This window comes from Erinaceus europaeus, chromosome 17, assembly GCF_950295315.1.
Source record: "Erinaceus europaeus chromosome 17, mEriEur2.1, whole genome shotgun sequence".
Classification (NCBI taxonomy): Eukaryota; Metazoa; Chordata; class Mammalia; order Eulipotyphla; family Erinaceidae; genus Erinaceus; species Erinaceus europaeus.
The window spans coordinates 345,068-361,529 of NC_080178.1; the positions used below are offsets into that span (position 1 = coordinate 345,068).

The 16,462-nt window shown below is 62.4% G+C and overlaps 2 protein-coding genes across 3 annotated transcripts; both read left to right on the top strand.

Moving 5' to 3' along the window:
* The first annotated feature begins 49 nt into the window (after window positions 1-49).
* On the top strand, window positions 50-13,783 carry TMEM80 (transmembrane protein 80). The gene is made up of 4 exons (XM_060175906.1): window positions 50-271; window positions 11,733-11,805; window positions 12,025-12,117; window positions 13,250-13,783. The coding sequence occupies exons 1-4, from the start codon at window positions 188-190 to the stop codon at window positions 13,453-13,455; spliced, it is 456 nt and encodes a 151-aa protein (XP_060031889.1). The 5' UTR covers window positions 50-187; the 3' UTR covers window positions 13,456-13,783.
* LOC132533810 (uncharacterized) lies at window positions 889-5,608 on the top strand. Of its 2 annotated transcripts, none has more exons than XM_060175900.1 (2): window positions 889-3,089; window positions 3,590-5,608. In XM_060175900.1, the coding sequence occupies exon 1, from the start codon at window positions 1,870-1,872 to the stop codon at window positions 2,833-2,835; it is 966 nt and encodes a 321-aa protein (XP_060031883.1). In that variant the 5' UTR covers window positions 889-1,869; the 3' UTR covers window positions 2,836-3,089; window positions 3,590-5,608. The 2 variants fall into 2 exon arrangements, with proteins under 2 accessions (XP_060031883.1, XP_060031884.1); XM_060175901.1 differs by having other exon boundaries at window positions 3,631-5,608.
* Window positions 13,784-16,462: the final 2,679 nt, after the last annotated feature.

The window sequence follows — 16,462 nt, forward strand, 5'->3', positions numbered from 1 at the left end:
AGCCGATGCTTTCCGAAACCGCGACGACCGTCCCCGAAGCCGGGCCGAGCAGAGCCGAGCCGCTTGAGGCCACAGTCTAGAGCGCGGGACCGAGTGGGTCCGAAGCGGCGCGGGAGGGCGAAGGCTCGGGCCCGGCCGAGGGGAGCCGAGCGCTCCCGACAGGCGGTCGGGCTGTGTGGCGGCGAAGATGGCCGAAGGCGGCGCGGGGCCTGCCGGGACGGCGGTGGACCGAGCGGGCGGGGCGGCAAGATGGCGGCGGCGGGGCGGAGAGGTGAGGCTGGGGGGCCGGACGGGGTCGGGCGGGACCGCACGGCGCGGGGGTTCGGGGGTTGGGGGTTCGGGGGCGGGGTCTGGAGCGGCCGGGGTCCTGGGGTCGGGGCGGGGACCTGGGCGTCGGTGCCCACGATCGAGGTGGGAGGGGAGTCGGGGGCCGGGGTCGAGGGGGCGGGACCGGGGACCTAGGGGCGGGGCCTGAGGTTCCAGGGGCGGGGCCCGGGTCCCCGGAGGGAGGGGCAGGGGCGGGGCCAGGAGGCAGGGGCGGGGCCAGGAGAGGGGCGGGGCCCGGGTCCCAGGAGGGAGGGCAGGGGCGGGGCCCGGGCCCTAGGAGGGGCGGGGCCAGGAGAGGGGCGGGGCCCGGGTCCCAGGAGGGAGGGAGGGGCGGGGGCAGGAGGCAGGGGCGGGGCCCGGGTCCCAGGAGGGAGGGGCGGGGGCGGGGCCAGGAGAGGGGCGGGGCCCGGGCCCCAGGAGGGAGGGCAGGGGCGGGGCCAGGAAGGAGGGGCGGGGCCCGGGCCCCAAGAGGGAGGGGCGGGGGCGGGGCCAGGAGAGGGGCGGGGCCCGGGCCCCAGGAGGGAGGGAGGGGCGGGGCGTGTTTGGTGCGGGGCGGGGCGGGCATCCCTCCTGGGTAGAGATTGGGGCTCCCTGGCGGGGTCCGGGCACCCAGTCTGTGTCCTATATTTTAATGAAAGACTTTCTTTTTCCTCCTTTAAAAAAAAATTAAAGATTTTACTATTTTATTGTTGGGCTAGAGAAAGAACCAGACAGCACTCTAGTACAGGTGCTGCTGGAGATTGAACTCACGACCTCATGCTCCAGAGTGCAGTGCCTTATCCACTGCACCACCTCCCAGACCACTCTTTTCTCCTCTCTTCCTCTATTTCTTTCCACTTTTCTTTCTTTTTTTATATGTGTTTTCCCTTTTGTTGCCCTTGTTATAGTTATTGTTGTTGTTATTGCTGTCGTTGTTGTTAGATAGGACAGAGAGAAAGGGGGAGAGGAGGGGAAGACAGAGAGGGGGAGAGAAAGACAGACACCTGAAGACCTGCTTCACCGCCTGGGAAGCGACCCTCCTGCAGGTGGGGAGCCGGGAGCTCGAACCGGGATCCTTAGCCGGACCTTGCACTTTGCGCCACGTGCGCTTAACCTGCTGTGCTACCGCCCGACTCCCCTCTTTCAATTTTTCTATACTTCAGTGAGAGAGCACAGAGCTGCTTAGCCCTGGCTGATGGTGGTGCTGGGGACTGAACCCAGGGCCTCAGAGCCTCAGGCAGGAGACTGTTGCAGATATTATTATTATTATTATTATCATTATTATTATTAATTTCCCCAAGAGCCCTGCCAAGCTCTGGCTATGGTGGAGCTGGGGATTGAACCCGGGGCCTCAGAGCCTCAGGCAGGAGACTGTTGCAGATATTATTATTATTATTATTAATTTCCCCAAGAGCCCTGCCAAGCTCTGGCTATGGTGGAGCTGGGGATTGAACCCGGGGCCTCAGAGCCTCAGCCAGGAGAGTCTATTGCAGAACCACTCCCCAGTCACAGTATTATTATTGTGGTTGTTGTTTTCCTCAGAGCACTGCTCAGCTCTGGCTGATGGTGGAGCTGGGGATTGAACCCGGGGCCTCAGACACTCAGGCAGGAGGGTCCCTGGCGGAGCCCCTGCGTGCCCTCGCCCCTGCCCCTGCTCTGCGTTCCTCTGGCTTATTTAGTTGCTGCGCTGTGCCAGGGAAGCAGCCCCGAGACTCGCCGGTGCCGTCCTGGGAGCAGCCTGCCGTCCTGTCTCCTCTCACTGCCCTTTTGCTCCAGAGGGAGGAAGCAGGCCGCGGCACCCTCGCCGCCCGCCGCCCGCCGCCCGCCGCCCGCGGGGCTCCTGTGTGGGGCCGGACTCAGGCCCAGGCTGCGCACCTTGCTCGGCCCGTGACGGCTCGGGCTCGGGCTCGGGCGGGCCGGCCGGCCTCTCACGGCTGCCCCTACCCCACGGGCACTGCCCAAGGTGCCGGGCCGGACCCCGGGTCTCTCCCTGCCCCCGGCAGGAGCTCCGGATGCGTGTGGAGGCCGCGGGGAGCCGGGCAGCGTCTCTGGCAGGCGGTGCTGAGCCTGAAGGACAGACGGACGGCGCTTCTCAACCGCCCTCGGCTTCTGGGCACAGCCAGGCTCCCAGCTCCCGGGTGGGAGATTGCAGCCTCGGAACTGCAGCTCTGCCAGAGCCCTCTGTCCCTCCCTCCCTCCTCCCTCCCTTTCTTCTTTCTAAATGAGAACGAAAGGGAGGTGCACTGCATCAAAGTAAAAGACTCTGGGGGAGGAGTGGAAGGGAACTTGGGGGTCCTGGTGCATGGGGAAGACACAGTGAGCCAATCACTGTGCGATGAAGAAAAGGAAAGGAGGGAGGGAGGGGGAGACAGCAGCCTCTGGCGTGTGTGGTGTTGGGGGAGCTCAGAAGCTGGGCCTGAGAGACCACCACCTACTGGGCCACAAGGTCATTTCTGGCTCTGTCTGTCTATCTGTCTGTCTTTTTTATCATTTTCTCTTTTTTTTAATCTTTATTTGTTTGTTGGATAGAGACAGAAATGCGAGAGGGAAGGGGGATGACAGAGAGGGAGAGAGACAGAGAGACGCCTGCAGCCCTGCTTCACCGCTTGTGGAGCTTCCCCCGCAGGTGGGGAGGAGGAGCTGGAACCCGGGTCCTTGCGCCCTGCGACGCGCGCTCAGCCAGGTGCCCCGCCTGCCCCAGGCCTTTCCTTTTTGTTTTTCTCCCCTCGCTCCTTGCCATTGACTTGACGGGTTCCTGAGAGAGAGAACCAGAGGATCACCTGGTACGTGCAGAGCTGGGCGTTGAACTTGGGACCCGTGCCGGGGGGCCCGGCCTGTTCTGGGCACCGGCATTCCCGCACCGTTAGTGACTGCTGGCAGCCGCCAGCCTCTGGAGCGCTGGACACCAGCCTTCCCAGGGGGATCGGAGGGGGATTAGCGCGAACCCTGCAGAGGCCGTGCCAGGGAAGTGCACGTGCGCCCGGCCCAGCAGATGAGGTGTAAGGGGCGGCCTGCTCAGAAGGCCGTGCCTGTGGCCGGGGCCCCGCCGGCTCCTCAGACCAGGCCCAGGCCCTGCACTAGGTGCATCATGGGACCCACTGAGCCCCACCCATGAGGGGCTCCACAAGACCACACGGCCCTGACACCCCCAGGGCCCCCGGGGGACCCACTGAACGCGGCCCTGCATGGCCCAGACACAGACCCCAGGCTCAGTCCCCGGCCAGCAGCTGCGAGCTGAGCCGAGCTCTGGTCCTCCCTCCCGTCCCACTCTCCCTCGTAACAGCTGGATCAGCCTCCCTCCCGTCCCACTCTCCCTCGTAACAGCTGGATCAACCTCCCTCCCGTCCCACTCTCCCTCGTAACAGGTGGATAAATCTTCAAAAGGTAAAAACGTTGGTGGGTTGCACCACAGAATAAGACTCGTGTGGGCAGGAGAGTTCAAGCCCTGGAACATGATGGCAGAGGAGGACCTAGTGGGGGGTTAAGATTTTATTTCTTGGGAGTTGGGCGGTAGCACAGCGGGTTAAGCGCACGTGGCACAAAGCGTGACAACAGCGTAAGGACCCCGGTTCAAGCCCCCGGCTCCCCACCTGCAGGGGTGTCACTTCACAAACAGTGAAGCAGGTCTGCAGGTGTCTGTCTTTCTCTCCCCCTCTGTCTTCCCCTCTTCTCTCCATTTCTCTCTGTCCTATCTAACAATGAAGACATCAATAACAACAACAATAATAATAATTACAACAATAAAAAGGGCAACAAAAAGGGAAAATGAATAAATAAAATAAATTAAAAAAAAGATTTTATTTATTTATTATTGAGGAAGACAGGAGGAGAGAGAAAGAACCAGACGTCACTCTGGCACATGTGCTGCCAGGGATCGAACTCAGGACCTCGTGCTTGAGAGTCCAAAGCTTTATCACTGCGCCCCCTCCCGGACCACAACTATTGTATTGTACTGCCGACTGTAAACCACTAGTCCTCGATAATGAAATTTAAAAAGAAAAGAAAAAAAAAGGTAAAAGAAAAAACAACAACAAAAAAGGGGCAACAAAAGGGAAAATGAATAAATAAATAAATAAATATTAAAAACACATTGAAAAGCAGGGTAAAGGGGCCGATGGCGGCACAGCAGGCTAAGCACACATGGTACGAAGCTCAAGGACCCGAAGTGCAGGGCTCCCAACTTGAGCCCCCAGGCCTCACCCACAGAGGCTCTACAGCAGTGATGCAGGGCTGCGGGTGTCTCTCTCCCTCTCTGTCTCCCCCCCTCTCAATTTCTCTCTGTCTCTGTCTAATAAAATGAAGAAGAAAAAAGCTTCGGGAGTCGGGCAGGAGCGCGGCGGGTTAAGCGCACGTGGCGCAAAGCGCAAGGACCGGCGTAGGGATCCCGGTTCGAGCCCCCGGCTCCCCACCTGCAGGGGGGTCGCTTCCCAGGCGGTGAAGCAGGTCTGCAGGTGTCTGTCTTTCTCTCCCCCTCTCTGTCTTCCCCTCCTCTCTCCATTTCTCTCTGTCCTATCCAACAACGACGACAACAATAAAAACAACTAGGGCAACAAACGGGAATAAATAAATAATTTTTAAAGCCTCCAAAAGCAGTGAATTCATAGTGCTGGCACTGAACCCTAGCAATAATCTGGAGGCAAAAATAAAAACTAAAGGGGGCAGAGTGAGGGTAGGTGGCATAATAATTCTGCAGAGACTTTCCTGCCTGGAGCTCTGAAGCCCCCATTCAATCCCCAGCACCACCATCAGCAAGGGCTGAGCAGGGCTCTGGGGAAAGCAAATTAAAAAGTGAATAAATGGGAGTCGGGCGGTAGCGCAGCAGGTGAAGCGCAGGTGGAACAAAGCACAAAGACCTGCTTAAGAATCCTGGTTCGAGCCCCTGTATCCCCACCTGCAGGGGAGTCGCTTCACAGGCGGTGAAGCAGGTCTGCAGATGTCTGTCTTTCTCTCCCCCTCCGTCGTCCCCTCCTCTCTCCATTTCTCTCTGTCTTACCCAACGACATCAATAACAACAACAATAATAATTACATCAATAAAAAACAATGGCAACAAAGGGAAATAAATAAATATAAAAAACAAAAAAATTAAAGTGAATAAATAAGTAAGGGAGGCAAGTGGACAGGTCAGCTGGGTAGTGTGTCCACTGTACCACCCTCAACAGCTGCAAGCAGTGACCAAGCTCATTGCAGGGAACAGCGGTGCTCTCCCGTTCTGTCTCTCTGAGTCTCTGCAGGGAACAGCGGTGCTCTCCCGTTCTGTCTCTCTGAGTCTCTGCAGGGAACAGCGGTGCTCTCCCGTTCTGTCTCTCTCCGTCTCCGAGTCTCTGCAGGGAACAGCCGTGCTCTCCCGTTCTGTCTCTCTCCGTCTCCGAGTCTCTGCAGGGAACAGCCGTGCTCTCCCGTTCTGTCTCTCTCCGTCTCTGAGTCTCTGCAGGGAACAGCGGTGCTCTCCCGTTCTGTCTCTCTCCGTCTCCGAGTCTCTGCAGGGAACAGCGGTGCTCTCCCGTTCTGTCTCTCTCCGTCTCCGTGTCTCTGCAGGGAACAGCCGTGCTCTCCCGTTCTGTCTCTCTCCGTCTCCGTGTCTCTGCAGGGAACAGCCGTGCTCTCCCGTTCTGTCTCTCTCCGTCTCCGAGTCTCTGCAGGGAACAGCGGTGCTCTCCCGTTCTGTCTCTCTCCGTCTCTGAGTCTCTGCAGGGAACAGCCGTGCTCTCCCGTTCTGTCTCTCTCCGTCTCTGAGTCTCTGCAGGGAACAGCGGTGCTCTCCCGTTCTGTCTCTCTCCGTCTCCGAGTCTCTGCAGGGAACAGCCGTGCTCTCCCGTTCTGTCTCTCTCCGTCTCTGAGTCTCTGCAGGGAACAGCGGTGCTCTCCCGTTCTGTCTCTCTCCGTCTCCGAGTCTCTGCAGGGAACAGCGGTGCTCTCCCGTTCTGTCTCTCTCCGTCTCCGTGTCTCTGCAGGGAACAGCCGTGCTCTCCCGTTCTGTCTCCGTCTCCGAGTCTCTGCAGGGAACAGCGGTGCTCTCCCGTTCTGTCTCTCTCCGTCTCCGAGTCTCTGCAGGGAACAGCCGTGCTCTCCCGTTCTGTCTCTCTCCGTCTCCGAGTCTCTGCAGGGAACAGCGGTGCTCTCCCGTTCTGTCTCTCTCCGTCTCCGTGTCTCTGCAGGGAACAGCCGTGCTCTCCCGTTCTGTCTCTCTCCGTCTCCGTGTCTCTGCAGGGAACAGCCGTGCTCTCCCGTTCTGTCTCTCTCCGTCTCTGAGTCTCTGCAGGGAACAGCGGTGCTCTCCCGTTCTGTCTCTCTCCGTCTCCGAATCTCTGCAGGGAACAGCGGTGCTCTCCCGTTCTGTCTCTCTCCGTCTCCGTGTCTCTGCAGGGAACAGCGGTGCTCTCCCGTTCTGTCTCTCTCCGTCTCCGAGTCTCTGCAGGGAACAGCCGTGCTCTCCCGTTCTGTCTCTCTCCGTCTCCGTGTCTCTGCAGGGAACAGCGGTGCTCTCCCGTTCTATCTCCGTCTCTGAGTCTCTGCAGGGAACAGCCGTGCTCTCCCGTTCTGTCTCTCTCCGTCTCTGAGTCTCTGCAGGGAACAGCGGTGCTCTCCCGTTCTGTCTCTCTCCGTCTCCGAGTCTCTGCAGGGAACAGCGGTGCTCTCCCGTTCTGTCTCTCTCCGTCTCCGAGTCTCTGCAGGGAACAGCCGTGCTCTCCCGTTCTGTCTCTCTCCGTCTCCGTGTCTCTGCAGGGAACAGCCGTGCTCTCCCGTTCTGTCTCTCTCCGTCTCTGAGTCTCTGCAGGGAACAGCGGTGCTCTCCCGTTCTGTCTCTCTCCGTCTCTGAGTCTCTGCAGGGAACAGCGGTGCTCTCCCGTTCTGTCTCTCTCCGTCTCCGAGTCTCTGCAGGGAACAGCCGTGCTCTCCCGTTCTGTCTCTCTCCGTCTCCGTGTCTCTGCAGGGAACAGCGGTGCTCTCCCGTTCTGTCTCTCTCCGTCTCCGTGTCTCTGCAGGGAACAGCGGTGCTCTCCCGTTCTGTCTCTCTCCGTCTCCGAGTCTCTGCAGGGAACAGCGGTGCTCTCCCGTTCTGTCTCTCTCCGTCTCTGAGTCTCTGCAGGGAACAGCGGTGCTCTCCCGTTCTGTCTCTCTCCGTCTCCGAGTCTCTGCAGGGAACAGCCGTGCTCTCCCGTTCTGTCTCTCTCCGTCTCCGTGTCTCTGCAGGGAACAGCCGTGCTCTCCCGTTCTGTCTCTCTCCGTCTCCGAGTCTCTGCAGGGAACAGCGGTGCTCTCCCGTTCTGTCTCTCTCCGTCTCCGTGTCTCTGCAGGGAACAGCGGTGCTCTCCCGTTCTGTCTCTCTCCGTCTCCGTGTCTCTGCAGGGAACAGCCGTGCTCTCCCGTTCTGTCTCTCTCCGTCTCTGAGTCTCTGCAGGGAACAGCGGTGCTCTCCCGTTCTGTCTCTCTCCGTCTCCGAATCTCTGCAGGGAACAGCGGTGCTCTCCCGTTCTGTCTCTCTCCGTCTCCGTGTCTCTGCAGGGAACAGCCGTGCTCTCCCGTTCTGTCTCTCTCCGTCTCCGAGTCTCTGCAGGGAACAGCCGTGCTCTCCCGTTCTGTCTCTCTCCGTCTCCGAGTCTCTGCAGGGAACAGCCGTGCTCTCCCGTTCTGTCTCTCTCCGTCTCTGAGTCTCTGCAGGGAACAGCGGTGCTCTCCCGTTCTGTCTCTCTCCGTCTCCGAGTCTCTGCAGGGAACAGCGGTGCTCTCCCGTTCTGTCTCTCTCCGTCTCCGAGTCTCTGCAGGGAACAGCCGTGCTCTCCCGTTCTGTCTCTCTCCGTCTCCGAGTCTCTGCAGGGAACAGCCGTGCTCTCCCGTTCTGTCTCTCTCCGTCTCCGTGTCTCTGCAGGGAACAGCCGTGCTCTCCCGTTCTGTCTCTCTCCGTCTCTGAGTCTCTGCAGGGAACAGCCGTGCTCTCCCGTTCTGTCTCTCTCCGTCTCCGAGTCTCTGCAGGGAACAGCGGTGCTCTCCCGTTCTGTCTCTCTCCGTCTCCGAGTCTCTGCAGGGAACAGCGGTGCTCTCCCGTTCTGTCTCTCTCCGTCTCTGAGTCTCTGCAGGGAACAGCCGTGCTCTCCCGTTCTGTCTCTCTCCGTCTCTGAGTCTCTGCAGGGAACAGCGGTGCTCTCCCGTTCTGTCTCTCTCCGTCTCCGAGTCTCTGCAGGGAACAGCGGTGCTCTCCCGTTCTGTCTCTCTCCGTCTCCGAGTCTCTGCAGGGAACAGCGGTGCTCTCCCGTTCTGTCTCTCTCCGTCTCCGTGTCTCTGCAGGGAACAGCCGTGCTCTCCCGTTCTGTCTCTCTCCGTCTCTGAGTCTCTGCAGGGAACAGCGGTGCTCTCCCGTTCTGTCTCTCTCCGTCTCCGAGTCTCTGCAGGGAACAGCGGTGCTCTCCCGTTCTGTCTCTCTCTGTCTCCGAGTCTCTGCAGGGAACAGCGGTGCTCTCCCATTCTGTCTCTCTCCGTCTCCGAGTCTCTGCAGGGAACAGCCGTGCTCTCCCGTTCTGTCTCTCTCCGTCTCCGTGTCTCTGCAGGGAACAGCCGTGCTCTCCCGTTCTGTCTCTCTCCGTCTCTGAGTCTCTGCAGGGAACAGCGGTGCTCTCCCGTTCTGTCTCTCTCCGTCTCTGAGTCTCTGCAGGGAACAGCGGTGCTCTCCCGTTCTGTCTCTCTCCGTCTCCGAGTCTCTGCAGGGAACAGCCGTGCTCTCCCGTTCTGTCTCTCTCCGTCTCCGAGTCTCTGCAGGGAACAGCCGTGCTCTCCCGTTCTGTCTCTCTCCGTCTCCGAGTCTCTGCAGGGAACAGCCGTGCTCTCCCGTTCTGTCTCTCTCCGTCTCCGTGTCTCTGCAGGGAACAGCCGTGCTCTCCCGTTCTGTCTCTCTCCGTCTCCGAGTCTCTGCAGGGAACAGCGGTGCTCTCCCGTTCTGTCTCTCTCCGTCTCCGAGTCTCTGCAGGGAACAGCGGTGCTCTCCCGTTCTGTCTCTCTCCGTCTCCGAGTCTCTGCAGGGAACAGCCGTGCTCTCCCGTTCTGTCTCTCTCCGTCTCCGAGTCTCTGCAGGGAACAGCCGTGCTCTCCCGTTCTGTCTCTCTCCGTCTCCGTGTCTCTGCAGGGAACAGCCGTGCTCTCCCGTTCTGTCTCTCTCCGTCTCCGTGTCTCTGCAGGGAACAGCGGTGCTCTCCCGTTCTGTCTCTCTCCGTCTCCGAGTCTCTGCAGGGAACAGCGGTGCTCTCCCGTTCTGTCTCTCTCCGTCTCCGATTCTCTGCAGGGAACAGCGGTGCTCTCCCGTTCTGTCTCTCTCCGTCTCCGAGTCTCTGCAGGGAACAGCGGTGCTCTCCCGTTCTGTCTCTCTCCGTCTCCGTGTCTCTGCAGGGAACAGCCGTGCTCTCCCGTTCTGTCTCTCTCCGTCTCCGAGTCTCTGCAGGGAACAGCCGTGCTCTCCCGTTCTGTCTCTCTCCGTCTCCGAGTCTCTGCAGGGAGCAGCGGTGCTCTCCCGTTCTGTCTCTCTCCGTCTCCGTGTCTCTGCAGGGAACAGCCGTGCTCTCCCGTTCTGTCTCTCTCCGTCTCTGTGTCTCTGCAGGGAACAGCCGTGCTCTCCCGTTCTGTCTCTCTCCGTCTCCGTGTCTCTGCAGGGAACAGCCGTGCTCTCCCGTTCTGTCTCTCTCCGTCTCCGTGTCTCTGCAGGGAACAGCGGTGCTCTCCCGTTCTGTCTCTCTCCGTCTCTGAGTCTCTGCAGGGAACAGCCGTGCTCTCCCGTTCTGTCTCTCTCCGTCTCTGAGTCTCTGCAGGGAACAGCGGTGCTCTCCCGTTCTGTCTCTCTCCGTCTCCGTGTCTCTGCAGGGAACAGCGGTGCTCTCCCGTTCTGTCTCTCTCTGTCTCCGAGTCTCTGCAGGGAACAGCCGTGCTCTCCCGTTCTGTCTCTCTCCGTCTCCGAGTCTCTGCAGGGAACAGCGGTGCTCTCCCGTTCTGTCTCTCTCCGTCTCTGAGTCTCTGCAGGGAACAGCGGTGCTCTCCCGTTCTGCCTCTCTCCGTCTCCGTGTCTCTGCAGGGAACAGCCGTGCTCTCCCGTTCTGTCTCTCTCCGTCTCCGAGTCTCTGCAGGGAACAGCGGTGCTCTCCCGTTCTGTCTCTCTCCGTCTCCGAGTCTCTGCAGGGAACAGCGGTGCTCTCCCGTTCTGTCTCTCTCCGTCTCCGAGTCTCTGCAGGGAACAGCGGTGCTCTCCCGTTCTGTCTCTCTCCGTCTCCGAGTCTCTGCAGGGAACAGCGGTGCTCTCCCGTTCTGTCTCTGTCCGTCTCCGAGTCTCTGCAGGGAACAGCGGTGCTCTCCCGTTCTGTCTCTCTCCGTCTCTGTGTCTCTGCAGGGAACAGCGGTGCTCTCCCGTTCTGTCTCTCTCCGTGTCTCTGCATTGCCTCGACTCAGAGACAGGCTGGTGCTCACTGCCCTCAGGGTACAAAGGGGTTTGGGCGGCTCCCGCTGGGACAAGCCTCAGTGGCCGGCACCGGGTCAAGGCCTGTGTGACCAGCAAGGGCCGTGGGGTGGGAGCCACGGAGCCGGGCTACTGGTGGGCTACAGCCGCACGAGGCGGGCAGCACCGCTGCAGCCTGACTTCTGGGTGTGGGAGTCCCCCATGGGGGTCCGTCTGAGCCCCTGCCCCACCCCACTCCCACTAAGGGAGGTTCTCTCCCCCCAGGTCGGCAGTCCTCCACAGTGGTATCCTTTCTGTCTGTCAGGCAACTACGGGTCCACTCCTCGCCCAGAGCCACCCCCAGCCCACATCCGCCCGAGTCCGAGTGATGGGGTGCAGCAGCAGACCAGGGTGCAGGGATGGGCTCTGCCTAGAGCCCTAAGAGGAGGGAAGCAGGCTCCCTGCACCCGGCTTCATCAGCGCACACCCCCCCAGGCTCTGGGCTTATGAGTGGGTTTTAACTGCCCTCAAGAGAGAGAGATGTCGCCAAGAAGGGAGGCCAAGACAGCCCCCACTGTTGCAGGCTCCTTGTCCAAGAAAGAGTGGCTGGGCTCCCTGCAGCCTGGGCTCTGGGGGGGCAGGTGGGCTCCCTGCAGCCTGGGCTCTGGGGGGGCAGGTGGGCTCCCTGCAGCCTGGGCTCTGGGGGGGCAGGTGGGCTCCCTGCAGCCTGGGCTCTGGGGGGGCAGGTGGGCTCCCTGCAGCCTGGGCTCTGGGGGGGCAGGTGGGCTCCCTGCAGCCTGGGCTCTGGGGGGGGCAGGTGGGCTCCCTGCAGCCTGGGCTCTGGGGGGGGCAGGTGGGCTCCCTGCAGCCAGGGCTCTGGGGGGGCAGGTGGGCTCCCTGCAGCCTGGGCTCTGGGGGGGGCAGGTGGGCTCCCTGCAGCCAGGGCTCTGGGGGGGGCAGGCGTGAATGGCGAGCCGCCTCCTTAGCTGGCGCAGCTGTCCTCGGTCCCGCTGCAGGTGCTTCTGTGTCTGAGTGGGGCCTACTGCGCCCTGTACCTGGGGGCCACCCTCCTGATGATCACCTACAAGAGTGAGTACAGGCGGGCGGGTGGGCGGGGCGGGTGCTCCCCCTTCTTCTTCTTCTAGCGTTTGCCCTTCTTCGTAGCCAGTCAACAGCGTCAGGTTTTCTTATGTAAAGTTTCGAGACCTCCTTTGAATCTGGAGAGGTGGCAGTCGTTGACTGTGTGGGTCATAGTGGGGGGGGGGTGGCTCCCCGGCGCAGCGCAGCACAGCTCTGCTCTCTCCCTAGGCCAGGCCTTCAGCTACCCACTTGCTCACCTTCTCTGGGACCTGGCGCTGCTCTTCCTGATGGGAGCGCTGGAAGCCACCCGCCTTTACCTGGGTGAGTGGCCAGAAGGCAGACCAGGGGCTTGGTGGCACAGTGGGTAGAGCACCGGCTCGGTCTGTCCCTCGGCGCATGCTGGGACTTTTTTACGTTTCACTGTGCAGGCAGGCGACACAGTGGTTCTGCAAATAAACTCTCCTGCCTGAGGCTCTGAGGTCCCTGGTTCAGTCCCCCAACCACCATCAGCCGGAGCTGAGCGGGGCTCTGAGGACGGAAGGAAGGAGTCACCAAGGGGAGAGCCAGGGCAGAGCCCCTTCTGGGGCAGTGAGCCCGGTGCTTCCCTGCTCTCCCAGCCCCAGTCCGCGGGGCCCCAGATCCGCCCCAATACTACATGGTCCCAGGAGGCACTGCAGACGGGTGGAGCCTGCTCTCTCTCTCACTCTCTGGATTTTGAAGTGAAAAAGTCAGTGTGGAGACAGTGGAAGCCTTCTGGTCTGAGGCCCTGCCACCGCAAAACAGAGAAACAGATAGTGTTTTTTAGTCACAAACGTTGCAAGCACAGACTACTGCACAGCACAAGCCTTCCACAGTGCTGTCCTCAGGTGGCTGGCTCTCCGCAGTCTGTTTCACTGAGGTGGTGTCTGAGGCATCTGCACATACACCTGTGTGTCCAGCCTGCCCACCACCAGTTTCCCCTGCGGGAAGCCGAGCACTGGCCTCAGCCAGGCTGTGATGGGTGGCCTCCCTCCCGGCTCAGCCGGCCTGGACCCGCTGACCGCACAAGGACCCACACTGCCGCCCCTGGCCAGGACACCCGCCCACCCGTCTGCGGGGTCCTTGAGTCCTGAGGGTCCCCGTGACAGGTCCCCGTGGCGTGTCCCCACACGGCAGCACAGCCTGGGCTGCGGGGGGCTCCCCATACCGCTAGGGGCCTCTCACCAATCTGCTGCTGCCTCAGCAGAGACCGGGATGGGCCCCTCTGCCCCACCGAGCACACGTTGAGGGTCACTGTGTCGGCTGTGGACAAGGGGCTCGCTGAGCTCGCGTCCTGGCGCTCCACCTTCACACAAGCTCCCTTCTGCCTGTGCCTGGCACGGCCAGACACCCATCACCAGCCCAGCTGCATTCCCGCGCGCGGTGCTGGGACCTCCCACACCCCCAGCAGGGCTCACCCGCTCTCTCCCCGCAGGCAGCAAGGGCAACCTGACCGAGGCTGAGGCGCCGCTGGCCGCCAGTCTGGCTCTCACAGCCGCCACCGCCCTCCTGGCCGCCTACTTCCTGCGCTGGCAGACCCTGGTGCTCTGGGCCGACTGGGGGCTCAGCGCCGTGCTCTTGGGGCTGCACGGCCTGGAGGCTGCCCTGCAGGTGATGGTCATTGCCACCTTCCTCAGCTAGCTCCCTCCCTCCCCCCCGCCCCCGCACCTGTGCAGCCTGCACCCAGCAGGTGGTTGCTTAAGAGGCGGGTGGCCGCATGACTCAGGGACCCTACTCCAAGGTCTCAGCAACCTCCTGAGGCCCAGGGGACACGGACACACCCCCGGGGGCGTGGAGGCTCCAGGGCACCAAGGACAGCGGCCCCGGGTGGGTGCAGGCAGTGGAGTTCTCAGTCCGCTCCCGGGGGTCACTGTCTCCCTATTGCCCTTGCATACAGCCCCAGCAAACCCTCAAGACGTCCTCAAGTGTCCTTCACTTGCCTGCTTGTGAAATAAAGGCACCTACCCTCTCGGAGTCTCCTGACTGGCCTCACATCCTCCAGCCTCACTTGGCAATCTCACCCCAGAACCCTGGGCTTTCCCAGAGCTAATGCACCCCAGAACACAGGGCCATCCCAGGGTCCTGCACCCCAGAACACAGGGCCTTCCCAGAGCTAATGCACCCCAGAACACAGGGCCTTCCCAGGGTCCTACACCCCAGAACACAGGACCTTCCCAGGGCCCCTGTACCCCAGAACACAGGGCCTTCCCAGGGCCCCTGCACCCCAGAACACAGGGCCTTCCCAGGGTCCTACACCCCAGAACACAGGGCCTTCCCAGGGCCCCTGCACCCCAGAACACAGGCCATCCCAGGGCCTCTGCACCCCAGAACACAGGGCCTTCCCAGAGCTAATGCACCCCAGAACACAGGGCCTTCCCAGGGTCCTACACCCCAGGACACAGGGCCTTCCCAGGGCCCCTGCACCCCAGAACACAGGGCCTTCTCAGGGCCCCTGTACCCCAGAACACAGGGCCTTCCCAGAGCCCCTGCACCCCAGAACAAAGGGCCTTCCCAGGACCCCTGTACCCCAGAACACAGGGCCTTCCTGGGGCTACTGCACCCCAGAACACAGGGCCTTCCTGGGGCTACTGCACCCCAGAACCCAGGGCCTTTGCACCCCAGAACACAGGGCCTCTGCACCCCAGAACACAGGGCCTTCCCAGGGTCTCTGCACCCCAGAACACAGGGTCTTCCCAGGGCCCCTGCACCCCAGAACACAGGGCCTTCCCAGGGCCCCTGCACCACAGAACACAGGGCCTTCCCAGGGCCTCTGCACCCCAGAACACAGGGCCTTCCCAGGGCCCCTGCACCCCAGAACACAGGGCCTTCCCAGGGCCCCTGCACCCCAGAACACAGGGCCTTCCCAGGGCCCCTGCACCCCAGAACACAGGGCCCCTTCACCCCATAACACAGGGCCTTCCTAGGGTCCTGCACCCCAGAACACAGGGCCTTCCCAGGGCCTCTGCACCCCAGAACACAGGGCCTTCCCAGGGCCTCTGCACCCCAGAACACAGGGCCTCTGCACCCCAGAACACAGGGCCATCCCAGGGCCCCTGTACCCCAGAACACAGGGCCTTCCTAGGGTCCTACACCCCAGAACACAGGGCCCCTGTACCCCAGAACACAGGGCCTTCCCAGGGCCTCTGCACCCCAGAACACAGGGCCTTCCCAGGGCCTCTGCACCCCAGAACACAGGGCCCCTTCACCCCAGAACACAGGGCCTTCCCAGGGTCCTGCACCCCAGAACACAGGGCCTTCCCAGGGTCTCTGCACCCCAGAACACAGGGCCTTCCCAGGGCCCTGCACCACAGAACACAGGGCCTTCCCAGGGCCTCTGCACCCCAGAACACAGGGCCTTCCCAGGGCCCTGCACCCCAGAACACAGGGCCTTCCCAGGGCCTCTGCACCCCAGAACACAGGGCCTTCCCCAGGGCCTCTGCACCCCAGAACACAGGGCCTTCCCAGGGCCCCTGTACCCCAGAACACAGGGCCTTCCCAGGGCCTCTGCACCCCAGAACACAGGGCCTTCCCGGGACACCTGGCAGTAGGTCCCTAAGGGTTTGTGGCCTGTGGACTGGCCACTGACCCTCCCTTCCAGGCCAGGGACGCACCATCTGGGCTTGTTTGGGTTTCCCCATGGGTGGCACCTTCGGGTTCCTCCGGCAGTTCTCCTTCTGGCCTGGCAGGTGTGGCTCCTCCCTGCTGCAGCTGGAAGGCCAGGAAGCCAGTGGGCAGGACTGGGAGAGGCCGAAGGCCACTTCCTGCACCCCAAGGTCTCCCCTCCTGGGTGGGGCGCTCCCTGCACCCCGAGGTGTTCTGTGCCAGCTGCCCGGCCCTGTCTTGCCTTCCCTCCCCCACGAGGTGCGGCCTTTTCTGGGGCCGCCCCTGTCCACAGCCCCTCCCCAAGACTCCTGCCCTGTTGCCTCATGAGGTGGGGGCACATCGGGCGCAGAGCCATGGGGGCCCGGTAGGAGGGCAGGCAGAGCAGCTGGGGGCACAGGTGATGACCTCTACACCTCACCCCGCACTGTGGATGGCTGCATAGGGGCCTCCCTCACATCCTCACACTTAGTCCCGGGAGCCCCCAAGGGCACAGGGGGTGAGGGACATCTGCCCACCTGCCGCCACTCAGCCAGGGGCTCCTGGAAGCGTCTCCCAGAGGTGGGCAGTGGGGAGCTGCACTGCCCGGCGGGCGGTCGGGGCTATTGGACGCCGGGTGGGAGACCCCAGGCAGCGGCCCCACCCTGGCCCCCTCCGCGCCCTGCCCTGCGTGTCCCGCAGACGCCTCGCGGCAGGCGGGGGCGGGGCCAGGTGTCGGCTGGTGACTGGGACCTGCCGCTCAGGTTCCTCCGCCTGCTGCCGCCCCGCCCGCCGGCCGCCCAGAGCCTCGGCCTGCCACCCTGCCCGGGCTTGCGGCCAAGCGGACAGACGGGTGGACAGACGGACGGTCAGAGAGACAGGCCAGCACCGAGCAGCAGGTGAGCCTGCCTGGGCCAGCCGGGGTCAGCAGCGGCAGGCCTGGTGGGCGGGGAGCAGTCCCCGGGCTCTGGGGCTGGGACGGTCCAGCCAGTGGCGCAGTCTCCTGTCCCCTCCAGTCCTGGGGCTCCGGGGGACCCTTTCTCCAGGGAGGGGTGTGAGGGGGCTCTGC

What these genes read in the sequence shown, in the direction of transcription:
- LOC132533810 (XM_060175900.1), top strand. Translation starts at nt 1,870, where the DNA reads ATGGTGGAGCTGGGGATTGAACCCGGGGCCTCAGACACTCAGGCAGGA.
- TMEM80 (XM_060175906.1), top strand. Translation starts at nt 188, where the DNA reads ATGGCCGAAGGCGGCGCGGGGCCTGCCGGGACGGCGGTGGACCGAGCG. An exon ending in GGCGGCGGCGGGGCGGAGAG is followed by an intron (nt 272 to 11,732) that starts GTGAGGCTGGGG and finishes GTCCCGCTGCAG; the next exon opens with GTGCTTCTGTGTCTGAGTGG. An exon ending in AGCCACCCGCCTTTACCTGG is followed by an intron (nt 12,118 to 13,249) that starts GTGAGTGGCCAG and finishes CTCTCCCCGCAG; the next exon opens with GCAGCAAGGGCAACCTGACC.